The 14,899-nt window shown below is 48.3% G+C and overlaps 1 protein-coding gene across 1 annotated transcript in view; it reads left to right on the forward strand.

Moving 5' to 3' along the window:
- The window catches only part of Tln1 (talin 1), a 33,202-nt gene extending 21,939 nt beyond the window's left edge, over positions 1-11,263 (forward strand). Inside the window, exons 34-57 of the mRNA XM_008842372.2 lie at positions 1,595-1,738; positions 2,207-2,368; positions 2,586-2,726; positions 2,824-3,005; positions 3,196-3,328; positions 3,596-3,697; positions 3,779-3,949; positions 4,038-4,187; positions 4,287-4,388; positions 4,465-4,584; positions 6,333-6,479; positions 6,613-6,779; positions 6,926-7,109; positions 7,204-7,329; positions 7,426-7,542; positions 7,909-8,094; positions 8,180-8,287; positions 8,760-8,865; positions 9,051-9,175; positions 9,280-9,405; positions 9,534-9,596; positions 9,696-9,878; positions 10,457-10,585; positions 10,696-11,263. Of these exons, the coding sequence (XP_008840594.1) occupies positions 1,595-1,738; positions 2,207-2,368; positions 2,586-2,726; positions 2,824-3,005; positions 3,196-3,328; positions 3,596-3,697; positions 3,779-3,949; positions 4,038-4,187; positions 4,287-4,388; positions 4,465-4,584; positions 6,333-6,479; positions 6,613-6,779; positions 6,926-7,109; positions 7,204-7,329; positions 7,426-7,542; positions 7,909-8,094; positions 8,180-8,287; positions 8,760-8,865; positions 9,051-9,175; positions 9,280-9,405; positions 9,534-9,596; positions 9,696-9,878; positions 10,457-10,585; positions 10,696-10,821 (3,300 nt within the window). The 3' untranslated portion in view covers positions 10,822-11,263. The remainder of the gene's footprint in view (positions 1-1,594; positions 1,739-2,206; positions 2,369-2,585; positions 2,727-2,823; positions 3,006-3,195; positions 3,329-3,595; positions 3,698-3,778; positions 3,950-4,037; positions 4,188-4,286; positions 4,389-4,464; positions 4,585-6,332; positions 6,480-6,612; positions 6,780-6,925; positions 7,110-7,203; positions 7,330-7,425; positions 7,543-7,908; positions 8,095-8,179; positions 8,288-8,759; positions 8,866-9,050; positions 9,176-9,279; positions 9,406-9,533; positions 9,597-9,695; positions 9,879-10,456; positions 10,586-10,695) is intronic.
- Positions 11,264-14,899: the final 3,636 nt, after the last annotated feature.

A 14,899-nucleotide genomic window follows, 5' to 3' on the forward strand; every position in this document is an offset into this window, starting at 1 on the left:
CCAGGGCCTCATAGCATGTTAGTCAAAATAGTTACAGGGACAAAATTTCCAGTTTTTCTAGTTACCATGTAACTTTGTCATTTTCTTCATTATCAAGTATAAAGCTACTACCATTACCTTTGATAGTATTTTGCTTTACTATACTAGTCATTAAAACAAATTGGCCTGTCTGACCCATTGGTGCATGCTCATAATTCTAGGACTCAGGAGGCTTAAGCAGGAGGATTGAGAGTTCAAGGCCACCCTGGGTTACGTGGCCAGACCCTATTTCAAAAACAAAATAAAACAAGGGGCTGGCATGATGACTCAGTAGTTAGGAGCACATGCTGCTCTAGCGGAGAACAGAAATTCAGCTCTCGGCACCCAGGTCAGGCAGCTCACCACCACTACTTGTAACTCCAGATTCCAGAGAATCCGACACCCTCTTCTGGCCTCTCAGGGTATCTGCATTCATGTGCACAGACACATACATATGCATAATTAAAAATAAAATAAGTTTTTTTTTAAAAAAAAAAGAAGCAAAAACTATCTTGAGAGCTCACTCAAACTGTTTTTTCCTGAAAACCTAGCATTCTGCTGCTTCCCTTTGCCCTGTTATACTGGGTGCCCTGTTCTAAGTGGCGTAACTTCTTAAAATTCATCTGGTTTCATTTCTTCTGTTTTTGGAGAACCATAAAGAAGAAAAAGCAAAGCTATCCTATATTGATTGAAGTAGGAATTAAAAATTATGATGAGGGACGAGAAAGGTGACTCAGCTGTTAAAAACCCTGGCTGCTCTTGTAGAGGACCTGGGCTTTGGTTCCCAGCACCCAGGTGGCAGCTAACAGCTATACAAAACTCTGGCTTTGGAGAATCCAGTGCCCTCTTCTGGCCTCTATGGGCATTGCAAGCAGATGGTGCACTTACATATACATAGGCAAAACACTGATACACATAAAAATTTAAAAATAAATTAAAAGACAGATAATCTTCCCATCATAAAAATGATAAACATTGTACTCATCCCATACCACTTTTCAGACTCTTAAGCTTGGTGGTACTATTAGCTTAACCTCATGGTTCTAGAATTATGTCTTTTATTTATCTCTTTTTTCTTTTGAGACAGCGTCTTGCTACATAGCCCCTGGCTGGCTTCAAATCCACCATGTAAACTAGGCTAGCCTGCAACTTGCACTGTTCCTCCTCTGCGTGCTTGTGCCTTTCAGAGATTTTTTACTGCTACTTACACTGTGCTGTACTTTTCATTCTGTGATGTAGCACAAACACACATGCATGTAAATGGAAGTTCAATAATTGTTTTTTTTAGATAGTATCTCACCATGTACCCCAGGCGAGTGGCAAACTTCTATCCTTATCTTCCTGTCTGCCTCCTGAGTACTGGGATTACCAGCATGCTCTACCGTACCCAACTGATTTTTTTTCTCTTATTTAATCTGAAATGTTTGGACCTGTTTAACAAAACAGAGACTTTCTTTGTTTTACATAGGTTAACAATAGCTTGTTAGTACCTCTATTTACAAAGAAAGATAAGTTTTGTTTTCTAAACTTACCATTGCACTCCCTTCCCCCACTACCACTATTCATTTCTCCTTAGGCGGCATATCTTGTTGGTGTTTCTGACCCCAACAGCCAAGCTGGACAGCAAGGACTGGTGGAGCCCACACAGTTTGCCCGTGCAAACCAGGCAATTCAGATGGCCTGTCAGAGTTTAGGGGAGCCTGGCTGTACCCAGGCCCAGGTAATGCAAGAGGGTGGGGGCCATGGACAAGGTTGAGAGAGGGTGAACAAACCTTAAGAGAAGAGAGGGAGGTGAAGCACACGTGAGGGAGGAGAGAGTGGGACCCAGCTCCAGCCTTCCACAGGAAGCTTCTCTGAGTAACTTGTCTTCTCCTCCCATTCCATTTAGTGCTGAAGTCATAACTTCTAAAGATGTCTGAGCTCATTCTCCCACTCGCCCTGTTTTGATTTTCCTCCTTTGTTGTGTCTGTCTTCTATCTGTGGTCTTTAGTGTATCTGTATAATGTGTCTGTTTTCCATCTTTCGTCTTTAAGCATCCTTGTCTCACAAGTCTCCATTTTTCTAGTAACTTTTTCTATGTAGACTTTCAAGGGTATCACACTCCATCTCTAACCCTAAAATGACTCCCCCTTGAGGTTTGTACACTTCCTGCTCTTGTCACAACTTTTCCATATCTCTGTCTCCTCAGGTGCTGTCTGCAGCCACCATTGTGGCCAAGCACACCTCCGCACTGTGTAACAGCTGCCGCCTGGCTTCTGCCCGTACCGCCAATCCTACTGCCAAGCGCCAGTTTGTACAGTCAGCCAAGGAGGTGGCCAACAGTACAGCCAATCTTGTCAAGACCATCAAGGTTTCTAGTATTTGAATTCCCAGCAGCTCCCTGACCCATTCTACCTTCTCTGCCCTGAGTCCCCTAGACATTCTCTGAGGTCTTTTGCCAGATTCTCCTGCCCTTTCCTATCCAGACTGACCATCACCAGCTTTCTAATCCTCTGAGCCCCTGAGGGTAGCCTGGGCTTTACTCCTATGCGTACTTGCTGAATTCTGAGGGCCCCTGTCACTTCCAGGCACTAGATGGGGCCTTTACAGAAGAGAACCGTGCCCAGTGCCGAGCAGCTACAGCCCCTCTGCTAGAAGCTGTGGACAATCTGAGTGCCTTTGCATCCAACCCTGAGTTCTCCAGCATCCCTGCCCAGATCAGCCCTGAAGTAAGGCAGTGTGAGGGAAAACTGATGGGCCAGACTATCACTTCATCTTTTGGGGCATGAGTCATGAGACTTACCTCCATGCCTCCACTCTCCCCAGGGCCGGGCTGCCATGGAGCCTATTGTGATCTCTGCAAAGACAATGTTAGAGAGTGCTGGGGGACTCATTCAGACTGCTCGGGCGCTAGCAGTCAATCCTAGAGATCCCCCACGCTGGTCAGTGCTGGCTGGCCATTCCCGGACTGTCTCAGATTCCATCAAGAAGCTAATTACAAGCATGAGGTACTGAGGGGTGGAAAGCCCAGGTGCCTGGGGGACGAATATTGTGACAGATGAGGGACTGGACAGTTAGGTGGAATGAGGTGGCATGCTATTAAAGAATGTTTGTTCCAGATTTTGGGGAGATAGGATGAGATAGACTAGCCTTATTTAAAGAGATGTTCTTGGTGTGGAATATGTGATTTCTCTGCAGAGACAAGGCCCCAGGGCAGCTGGAGTGCGAGACGGCCATTGCAGCTCTGAACAGCTGTCTTCGGGACCTAGACCAGGCTTCTCTTGCTGCAGTCAGTCAGCAGCTTGCTCCCCGTGAAGGAATCTCTCAAGAGGTGAGGGGAAATGTATTCAGAAAGGCAGATGCCAGAGTCAAGGAAGGTGAGGCAGGGAGTGGTCTTCACAGAGACATAAAAGCGCTGTAACATGGGGACAGGGTAGGAACTTCAATATGGAAGGAAGCTTAGAGGCTGTGTGCCATTCACAAAGCCCTGGGTTCTGTCCCCAGTATTACACAGACAGTTGGAAGGAAGAATAGGGTTCTGTGCATCAGAGAGTCCTATTGTAGTTATACTCAAGGCTGATGTCCTCTTCATCCCTAGGCTTTGCACACTCAGATGCTCACTGCAGTACAGGAAATCTCCCATCTCATCGAGCCACTGGCCAGTGCTGCCCGGGCTGAAGCCTCCCAGCTGGGACACAAGGTACTTAAGAAGACATGTGAGGGGTCCCCGAGGGATAGGTTGAGAAAGTACCTGATTCCCCATTCCAAATTCTTGCCTTAGGTATCCCAGATGGCCCAGTATTTTGAACCTCTTACCCTGGCTGCAGTGGGTGCTGCATCTAAGACCCTGAGCCACCCACAGCAGATGGCACTTCTGGACCAGACTAAAACATTGGCGGAGTCTGCCCTGCAGTTGCTCTATACCGCCAAGGAAGCTGGTGGTAACCCTAAGGTAGTGAGGGGGCATGGGAGGGGTTGCAGCTAGTAGAGCCAGAGGAGCAGGTGCTGCAAGCAAGCTCTTTTCACTCGCATGCCCACAGCAAGCAGCACACACCCAGGAAGCCCTGGAGGAAGCCGTGCAGATGATGACGGAGGCTGTAGAGGACCTGACAACAACCCTCAATGAAGCAGCCAGTGCTGCCGGAGTCGTTGGTGGTATGGTGGACTCTATCACGCAGGCCATCAACCAGGTTAGAGTCTTGGGGTACCTGTGGACACAGGCCGGGGGCCTTGGGCACAGTTGTAGTGACCCTGAAAGTCTTTCTCTTTTCCCCATCTTCCTCCCTCAGCTAGATGAAGGACCAATGGGTGAACCAGAAGGTTCGTTCGTGGACTACCAAACGACTATGGTGCGAACAGCCAAGGCCATTGCTGTCACTGTTCAGGAGATGGTAAGTTTGAGACATAAGAGGACTGTCCATAGGGACCTGAGTTTGCTCAGAGCTTCATTCCTTCTGTTATCACTAGGTAACCAAGTCAAACACCAGCCCTGAAGAGCTGGGCCCTCTCGCTAACCAGTTGACCAGTGACTATGGCCGACTGGCCTCGCAAGCCAAGCCTGCAGCTGTGGCTGCTGAAAATGAAGAGGTAAATACAGAGGTGGTTCTACCTTCCTGTCCTCTCACAGACTATCCCAAGGGCAGGCTCCTTGTTCCCATGTTAGCTTCTGGGGCTATCCCATACTCCCACTAGTCAGTTAGGTGAAGGGTAACATACCTTCAAGGCCACTCCATAAAGATTGAGCAGGGCTGTGTATAGGCACAGTGGGTCAAAGCCCTCAGTCACAAGGATGAAGTAAACAGCTCAGGCTCCACAGGCTTCTGGGTTCTGCTTCTTTTGACTCTGCCAGCCTTTGTCAGGCCTACAGCTGCTTCTCCGTTGTGCTACAAGGCTGTGTTCCCTCTGTTCTCTCCTTAGTGCTTCGTTGTTTCAAACTCATAATGCTCGTCCTTGCCTAAACCCTTGGCTTTTCTTTCCAAGAAAGTGAGTAAGTGGATCTTAGCAGGACACACCTAATCCCCAAACCTTCCATAAACCAGACAGGCCAAATCATAATCCATGGCCCTCTGGTGCAAATACTCAAGCATAAAGTGCTTCTCTCCCTCCTCTCCACCATGCTTAATACAGTCCTCACCAACCCTTGTTGGTGCCTTTGTGCTATTATTTTCCATATGTGGGAAGTGACCTCGTGCTTAAAGAATATGAAACCATTAGAGTCTGTGCTGGGAACTTTTTCTCACAATTTCATTGGTCTGTGATACATGTTTGGTGTGGGTTTTTTTTTTTTAATATTTTATTATTGTTATTTTATGTGTATGAGTGTATTGTCTGCATGTATGTGAGTGCACCCGTGTCATGCAATGCCGTGGAGGTCAGAAGAGGGCTTTGGATTCCCCTGGAACTGGAGTTAAGGAAGGTTTGTAGCCACCATGTGGGTGCTGGGAATCAAACCCGGGTCCTCTGCAAGAACAGTCAGTGCTCTTAACCACTGAGCCATGTCTCCAGCCCATTTTTGTTTTATAAAAACTTTCTTGAGAATTTTGTACATGCATATAAGGTTTTTTGTTGTTGTTTTTTGTTTTGTTTTCAGTCTTTTTTTTGGTCTTTTTGAGACAGGGTCTCCCTGTAGCCCCAGGTAACCTGGAACTCACTATGTAGACCAGGCTGGCCTTGAACGCACAGAGCTCCACCTGCCTTTGCCTCCCAAGTGCTGGGATTAAAGGCATGTACCACCACGCCCGGCTGATTTTGGTTTTTTAAGATGTTGATTTTTTTATTTTATGTGTATGAATGTTTTCCCTACATGTATGTATATAAGTGCACCATGTGCATGTCTGGTGCTCATAGAGGCCAGAAGAGGGTGTTGGATTCCCTGCAACTCAAGTTAAGGATGGGTGTTAGCCTCCACATGGGTGCTAAGAACTGAACCCAGGTCCTCTGGAAGAGCAGTAAGTGCTCTTAACTGCTGAGCCATCTTTCTAGCCCCAGTTTTTTGGCTTTGTTTTGTTTTGTTTTGAATTTTCATCATTAGTTTTGTGTGTGTGTGTGTGTGTGTGTGTGTGTGTGTGTGTGTGTGTGTGCGTGTGCGCATGCGCGCACGCACAAATACCACAATGCACAAGTGGCGGTCAGATGACAAAGATGACAACTTTCAGTAGTCAGTCCTTTCCTTTTCACAGTGATTTCAGGTCATCAGACTTCTGCAACAAGTACATTTATCTGCTGAACCATCTCTCCGGCCCTTTCTTTCCTGCATCCTAAATGACTCCTCCAGGTGCAGTGGAGGTGCCCTGTCTACCCTTATAAAATCACTTGTTTCTCTCTGTTATTCATAGATAGGTGCCCACATCAAGCACCGAGTACAGGAGCTGGGCCATGGCTGTGCTGCTCTGGTCACCAAGGCAGGAGCCCTGCAGTGTAGCCCCAGTGATGTCTACACCAAGAAGGAGCTCATAGAGTGTGCCCGGAGAGTATCAGAGAAGGTGACTGTACTGATCTCACGGGACTGCGGGTCTTTCTCGCCCTCCGTGCACCACCCCAGCCCCCTCCTCTTGTCCCTTCTCAGGCATGGATGACCTTTCCCCTTCACATTGGCGTGTGTAACTTTGCCTACAGGTCTCCCATGTCCTGGCTGCACTCCAGGCTGGGAATCGTGGCACCCAGGCCTGTATTACAGCAGCCAGTGCTGTATCTGGTATTATTGCTGACCTTGACACCACCATCATGTTTGCTACTGCTGGCACACTTAACCGTGAGGGTGCTGAAACTTTTGCTGACCACCGGTGAGAAGGGAACTGGCCAGAGGGAGGCAGACAGGTTGGGAATGGGTCACAAGAGACATGGTGTCATTAACTTATATGGGAAAAAACTGGATCAGGCTAGAGGGGAGGGACTCTGGGAAGAGCTGACTGGGCTGGGACCTCCCTAGGGAGGGCATTTTGAAGACAGCAAAGGTGCTGGTGGAGGACACCAAGGTCCTAGTGCAGAATGCAGCTGGGAGCCAGGAGAAGTTGGCACAAGCTGCCCAGTCCTCAGTGGCCACCATTACCCGCCTCGCTGATGTAGTCAAGCTCGGTGCAGCCAGCTTGGGAGCTGAGGACCCTGAGACTCAGGTATCTTACAACACCCCTATTTCTGTCCAAAGCCCCTCTTCCTGTTGCCCTTCTTCCTCTCACAAGCTAGGGTCGCCTCTCTCCCACACAACAGGTGGTGCTGATCAATGCAGTAAAAGATGTAGCCAAGGCTCTGGGAGACCTCATCAGTGCAACGAAGGCTGCAGCTGGCAAAGTTGGGGATGACCCTGCAGTGTGGCAACTCAAGAACTCTGCCAAGGTTGGAGGGCACAAAGAGCAGCCTCAGGAAGAGGGAGGCTAACGCACTTGCTCCTGCTTCTTAAATGATCTCCCCCTACTCCACTGCTGCCCTCAGGTGATGGTGACCAATGTGACATCATTGCTCAAGACAGTGAAGGCTGTGGAAGATGAGGCCACCAAAGGCACACGAGCTCTGGAAGCAACCACAGAACACATACGACAGGAACTAGCGGTGAGCACAAGTCTGGGCATCATGATTAGAGTAGAGAGCAGGAATGTGATAGACTTTGAATGTGTACCTGGCCTACATTACCCTGAACACTCTTTCCTCATTACCAAACTCACACGACCGTCTCTCATGTCTCTTTTACAGAGCTGTATCCTCTTTACTTTAATTTCAAATAAAATCTCCCATCAATTCAGTCAGAAGCAGGGCCCACTGCCCTCTCTGTTCTCTCAGTTGTGATGTAGGAACACCTGAAAGGACCTGACCTTCAGTAGCCGTTCACAGAGAGCTTATTGAAGGAACACATAGATATGTGCACACCAAATCACAGTCTAGTCGCTGTAAATCTTTCTTCTTGTTCTTTCCCAACAGGTTTTCTGTTCTCCAGAGCCACCTGCCAAGACCTCTACCCCAGAAGATTTCATCCGAATGACCAAGGGTATTACCATGGCAACAGCTAAGGCTGTTGCTGCTGGCAATTCCTGTCGACAGGAAGATGTCATTGCCACAGCCAATCTGAGCCGACGTGCTATTGCAGATATGCTTCGGGCTTGCAAGGTAGGGATACTGGTAGATAGACAGTGAAACTGCAGGGATTTGGGACACCTGAAGCTCCAAAGCTAACTGGTTCCTCTGGGGACAGGAAGCAGCTTTCCACCCAGAAGTGGCCCCTGATGTACGGCTCCGAGCCCTGCACTATGGCCGGGAATGTGCCAATGGCTACCTGGAACTGCTGGACCATGTGCTGCTGGTAAGGAGAGCATTGTTCCTCATCCCAGCGTTCCTAGTACACAGTGAACTTTCTGCTTCCTCAGACCCAACTCTCATTTTTTTTCTCAGCTCTCCAAATCCATTGTTATTTCCAAATTTCCCTTTCTCAGGGGCCCCATGGTTCTTCCGGCTGTGCTTCTCCCACTCATCTCTTCCTCTTCCTCTTCTCTTGTCTCTGTTCCCACCTGACCTCCCCCTTCTCTGCCTTCACCATCTCTTCTCATTTCATCATTCTCCTTGCTTCTTGTCAGCCGGTGAGTGACTCCCCCACCCCCACCCCAACCATATGTGCAGCATGACACACGGCGTGTACTCGAATAGAAATGCGTTTGAGGGCTATGCTGTGGAGTGCTCTAGGGACTGAGGTGGGGAGCATGGTCTACCCTGTTTCCAAAGTCAGGGTGGAACCCAAGATTTGATGGCTCATGTACCCATCCCCCATTGCCCCCCAGACCCTACAGAAACCAAATCCAGAACTGAAACAGCAATTGACAGGACACTCAAAGAGGGTGGCTGGCTCAGTGACTGAGCTCATCCAGGCTGCTGAAGCCATGAAGGGTAAGGGGTGACCAGGGTGGGAAGGGATAGCCTCGTCATAGTGTGATCTCTGCTTCCTGACTCTAAGCTAGCCTCTGCTTATAGTCCTCATAGGTGCCAGGGCCCACTGATACTAACCAAACTCCCCAGTGCTTCTGACCTCCCTGCTCTGCCTTAGTCTCCTCCTTCCCCCTGCATCCCACCAGGAACAGAATGGGTGGACCCAGAAGACCCCACGGTCATTGCTGAGAATGAGCTCTTGGGAGCTGCAGCAGCCATTGAAGCTGCAGCCAAAAAGCTAGAGCAGCTGAAGCCCCGGGCCAAACCCAAGGTCAGTGCTGACACCCCCCCCCCCAGTAGCAGAAGAGCCCCACTTTTGGCCCCTTTCTGGCTGTATATATATCTCTCTCTCTAACCTGTGACTCTTCTTTGAAGGAGGCAGATGAGTCCTTGAACTTTGAGGAGCAGATACTGGAAGCAGCCAAGTCCATTGCAGCAGCCACCAGTGCACTGGTAAAAGCTGCATCAGCTGCCCAGAGGGAACTGGTGGCCCAAGGGAAGGTTAGTACTTCAACACCTGAAGAACAGCGACATGGTAGCAGTTTTGTTGTCCTGCCCCATCCTTAGCCAAGAGGCTTTGAAGTACCAGAGCACAGGTCTAAGTGGGCTCTCGCTTCCTTCCTCTGCAGGTGGGCGCTATTCCAGCCAATGCACTGGACGACGGGCAGTGGTCCCAGGGCCTCATTTCTGCTGTGAGTGTACAATCCCCACTATGTCTTTGAGAGGCTTGAGGAGGCAGGAGCAAAAAGACCAGAGCAAGAGGCATATTTTAATCTAACTCTCTGCTTTAGGCCCGGATGGTGGCTGCAGCTACCAACAATCTGTGTGAGGCAGCCAATGCAGCTGTCCAGGGCCATGCTAGCCAGGAGAAGCTTATCTCCTCAGCCAAGCAGGTAGCTGCCTCAACAGCCCAGCTCCTAGTGGCCTGCAAAGTCAAGGCTGACCAGGACTCTGAAGCAATGAAACGGCTTCAGGTGAGGAACCATGACCTATCCCATGATGCCTTGGGCTATACTGCTTTAAACTGTCAACCCCTAATGTCTTAGTTTCATTTCCTATTGCTGTGATTAAATACCCTGACAAAAGCTATGTAAGGGGGAAAGGGTTTATTTGGTTCACAATTCTAGGTTACAGTCCATCATTGTGAGGCACTTGAAACAGCTAGTCCCATTACACCTAGTCAAGAGCAGGGAGCAGTGAATTAATGCAGGGATGCTAGTGCTCAGCTGGCTTTCTCCACTCATCCAATCCAGAATTCCTTACCCAAGGAATGGTGCCACCCACAGTGGACAGGTCTTAACTGACCTCAATTAATGTAATGAAGATAATTCCCCACAGACATGCCCATAGGCCAATCCAAACAATCCCTCATTGAGACCCAGTCCAAACAATCCCTCATTGAGACTCCCTTCCCAGATGACTCCAGATGTGTCAACTTGACAGTTAACACCAACCATCACACCCTAGATACATTTCCGTGGGGGAGTCAGGGGACTCGGGGCTAGGCCCTGACACCTGAGTTCTGAGGTGTCGCTCTTTTCTCCTTGTGCAGGCTGCTGGCAATGCTGTGAAGCGGGCCTCAGATAACCTGGTGAAGGCAGCCCAGAAGGCTGCAGCCTTTGAAGACCAGGAAAATGAGACAGTGGTGGTGAAAGAGAAGATGGTTGGGGGCATTGCCCAGGTGAGCCACTCAGGGGAACAAGTTGGGAACACAGCTGCGTCGCCCACACTATTGTACACAGCCTCTGTGCCTATACTTGCTAAGCTAAATCTTGGCACTTCGTCCCTCAGATTATCGCAGCACAGGAAGAAATGCTTCGGAAAGAACGGGAGCTAGAGGAGGCTCGGAAGAAGCTGGCCCAGATCCGGCAGCAGCAGTACAAGTTTTTGCCTTCAGAGCTTCGAGATGAGCACTAGGGAAGCTCCTTCTATTTAATGCAGACCCAGCCCAGAGACTGTGCCTGCCACTACCAAAGCCTTCTGGGCTGTCTGGGCCCAACCTCCCCAACCCTAGCACCCCGCCCCCCAAAGTGCCTACTAAACCCCTGGCCTGGCCCTGCCCAGTCCCACTGCACATCCCCATCCCCTGACTCCAAGTGCCTTTGTGCCATAGGGCCCCTAAGTGCCTGCCCCTTCCCAGAGTATTAACGCTCCAAGAGTATTATTAACGCTGCTGTACCTCAGTTTTGAACCTGCCAGGGCCCCAGCTGCTCCAGCCTGCCAGCAGCTTCCAGCCAATCCCCACAGCCGCATCAACTCATCCCTTTTTGATACTCTGTCCCACCCCCAGCTACCTATGGAGCTACAGGGTTATAAACCCCAAACAGGTCATGCTCCAATAAACTGATTCTACCTACAACTGCCTCCTGGCTTTGTAAGGGGGTGAGAGATCCTCCTGGGGCAATGGGAATGAGTTCTGTTACCCAGCTTGATTGGCTCAAAGTGAGAGCAGAGGAGGTTGAAGCAGTCTACCCTCGTGCCCCTTCCTCTGCCCTGCACCCAGTCATCCTAGATGGGAAGCTGTGCCTAAGAAGCCATACTCCATTGTCTCCATCCACTGGCCAGGGCCTAAGCCTCAGCAAGTGTTCTACTGTTGGGCCAACAGCTGTTACTGCTCTAGCTAGCAGAACATTTTATTCTTCATAACCACATAAGAGTATGTGAACAGATTTCAGATACAGTCCCTGGCCAAATTCGATTTTTCAAAGCAACTTTGCTTAAAAATAAGACTATAAAATATATATGTCTGGGGCTGGAGAGAGGGCTCAGTGGTCAAGAAAGCTTGCTGGTTCTGAAGAAGACCAGAGTTCGGCTTCCAACAGTCACATCGGATAGTTCACAATTGCCTATAACTCCAGTTCCAGAGGACCCAATACCCTCTTCTGGTCTTGCATGCATGTGCACACATACATAAATAAAAATAAATCTTGCTGTACATGGTGGCATGTGCCTTCAATCCCAGCCTTCAAGACCCTGTCCAAAAAAAAAAGTCTGGGGTGCACACCTCTGATCCCAACACTTGGGAGGCAGAGGCAGACAGATCTCTGTGAGTTCCAGGCCAGCCTAGTCTACATAACAAGTTCCAGGCCAGCTGGGGCTACATAGTAAGACTGAAAATGTGGGTGTATATCCAATATATATTCAGTGTAAAAAAAACTGTGGTCATTGAATTGGCTAAAGCAGTTAGAAGCGAAAAATCTAGCCTGCATCCCCTCAAATGGTACTATTGTGTGGGTGCTCTTGTCCAAAACAAGGGAGCTTGGCCTCTGTGTGCGACTATAGGTAGAGGGGTAGAGCGCCCCCTAGTGGCCAGGCAGGAGGTAGCAATTAGTAATAGCTGCCTGGCTTATCTGAAGGTTCTGAGCAAAGAGGCATGTTCTCTCTTGCACTTCCTTCTGCATTCACCCACCTCAGCACACGATAGTCCTCTGGCATTGGCCAGTTTTCATGAGTGGTATTTTAGCCAACCCTGATGCCCAGTGTATTGTTTCAGTACTTCAGTAAGTTTAAAGTCGAGAGAAATACTTTGTCCTCCCCAGGGCCACCCATTAGGAATGGTGCCAACTTCCTACCATCACTCCTGTCACCTGTGATTCATTTACTCAATATTTACGAAGCCATGCCCATGCTAAGCACTGGAAAATTGACATGTTATCACTTCTGTGACGCACAGACTGGTAACTCCACCACATAGTGCTGTGTTCCCTGAACCCCCGATTCAATGTCATAGCATTGTGACTTGAGGGCCTTGGAGAGCAAATTCTTTCTATGGCCTACCCCACAAGTGGCAATCTAGAGTGAACTCCAGCTATGAGCCCAGGACAGCTGCTTATCCCTGATGCCACTTCCTTACCATGTCCTCAGGAACTGTGACCAATCACGTACCTCTGGCTGGTGATAGCTTGGAAGCCTGGGGAGAGGGTCTAATACCCTTTAGCTGGTCTTAAAATGTGGCTCCCGCCCTCCTGGAGATTCCCCAACACCCTTTCAGGTGTCCAAGGTGAAAATTATGTTATAATTGTTGATTTCCTTTTTCACATCAGCATTTACACAGTGCAAAAATATTGGTGACTAAAACCATCTTGGCATAAATCAAAGCAGCAGCCCCAAATTGTACTAATAGCCATTGTGTTCACTGTTACTAATATAAGAAATAAATTCCAGCTTCATTTAGGAAGGTTCTCAAGGGGCTGGAGAGATTACTCAGCGGTTAAGAACACTGTTCTTGCAGAAGACCCGAGTTCGAATCCCAGCACCCACATGGCAGCTAACAACTGTAACTCCAGTTCCAAGGGATCCTATGATCTCTTCTGTCCTCCACAGGCATTGCACGACACGGGTGCACTTACCTACATGCAGGCAATATACTCATACATAAAATAAAAATAATAAAATATTTTTTTAAAAAAAGAAGGTTCTGGAATATCCTAGGCATTGTGGCACTTCCCTGTAATCCCAGCATGAGAGAGGTAGAGGAGGGAAGATCAAGAGTTCAAGGCCAGTTTAGGCTACATGAAAACCTTGTCTCAAAAAAGGGAAAAAAGTGCTCTTGAATAAATAGTAAAAATGATTAATTTTACTGAATCTTTAAAAAAATTTTAATTGTATTTATTTTTATATGTGTATGCATGTATTGCCTGCATGTAGGTAACTGCACCCATGTCATGCAGTGCCCATGGAGGTCAGAAGAGGCTGTCGGATCCCCTGGAACTGGAGTTACAGACAGTTGTTAGCTGCCATGTGGCCGCTAGGATTCAAACCCGGGTCTTCTGCAAGAACCAGTGTTCTTAACTGCTGAGCCATCTCTCCAGCCCCAATTTTACTGAATCTTAATTTTTAGTATGAGTATATGTGTGTATATTTATGTGTGTGAATATCATATATGTATGTAGTATACATGCATATGTGTACACAAATGTGGAGGCCAGAGAAGGACAGGTGTCTGTCACTGTCTGCCTAATTCCCTTGAGACTAAGTCTCTCACTGAGCCTGGAGCTATGCTGGTGGATAGCAAGCCCCAGCAATCTTCCTGTCTCCACATACCACAGTGCTGAGGTTACAGGCATATGGTCACACCCAACTTTTTATGTGGGTGCTGGGATTTGAGCTCAGAACCTCATGCTTGCTCACCAAGCATTCCTACCTGCTAAGCCATCTCTCTAGTTCTTTACAAAAATTTTTTAAATTTTGTGTGTATGAGTATATAAGTGCACCCATGTGCAATGCCAGAGGAAGTCAGAAGAGGGCATTGGGTCCCCTGGAACCGGAGTTAGGAAGATTATTAGGCAGCATGTGGTTGCTGGGAACTGAACCCAGGTCCTCTGCAAGAGCAGCCAATGCTCTTGACCACTGAGCCATCTCTCCAGCCTGGCTTTTGTTTTTTTGCTTTTTTTTTAAGAGGCTGGGAGTTGGGAAGATTCCTCAGGGAGTTCCCCTGGAACCAGAGATATAGGCTGTGAGCTACCTGATATTGGTGCTGGGAACCAAACCTACGTAGGTCCTCTGAAAGAGCTGCAAGCGATCTTAACCATTGAATCATCTCTCCAGTTCCTGAATATTAATTCTTAAGCAAAAACATTCTTGGTTTTGGTTTTTCTTTTCCTTCCTTCCTTCCTTCTTACTTTCTTTCCTCTTCCTCCTCGTCCTCATCCTCCTCCCTCCATCTTTTTCTCTGTTCTTGTTTGAGACAGGCTCTCATGTGGCCCAGCCTGGCCTTACATTCATTATGTTATTGAGATTCTCCTTGAACTCCTGATTCCTACCTCCACCTTCCAAGTGCTAGGATTATAGCCATGTGCCACCACACCTAGTCAAGTCTTTTCAGTAATGTGTTTGATGAACTGGCATGAAAGCGTACATAACAAAATTATGTATAAGTAAACAATTACCCAGAAAGGTAAGGTAAGGAGTTCAAGGACATCCTCAGCTACACAGCAGTTTAAAGGTAGCTTGAAACCCTGAGATAATCCCGCCCCCCCCCAAGAAAAAAGATTAA

This window comes from Nannospalax galili, unplaced genomic scaffold (assembly GCF_000622305.1).
Source record: "Nannospalax galili isolate Female #2095 unplaced genomic scaffold, S.galili_v1.0 scaffold341, whole genome shotgun sequence".
Classification (NCBI taxonomy): Eukaryota; Metazoa; Chordata; class Mammalia; order Rodentia; family Spalacidae; genus Nannospalax; species Nannospalax galili.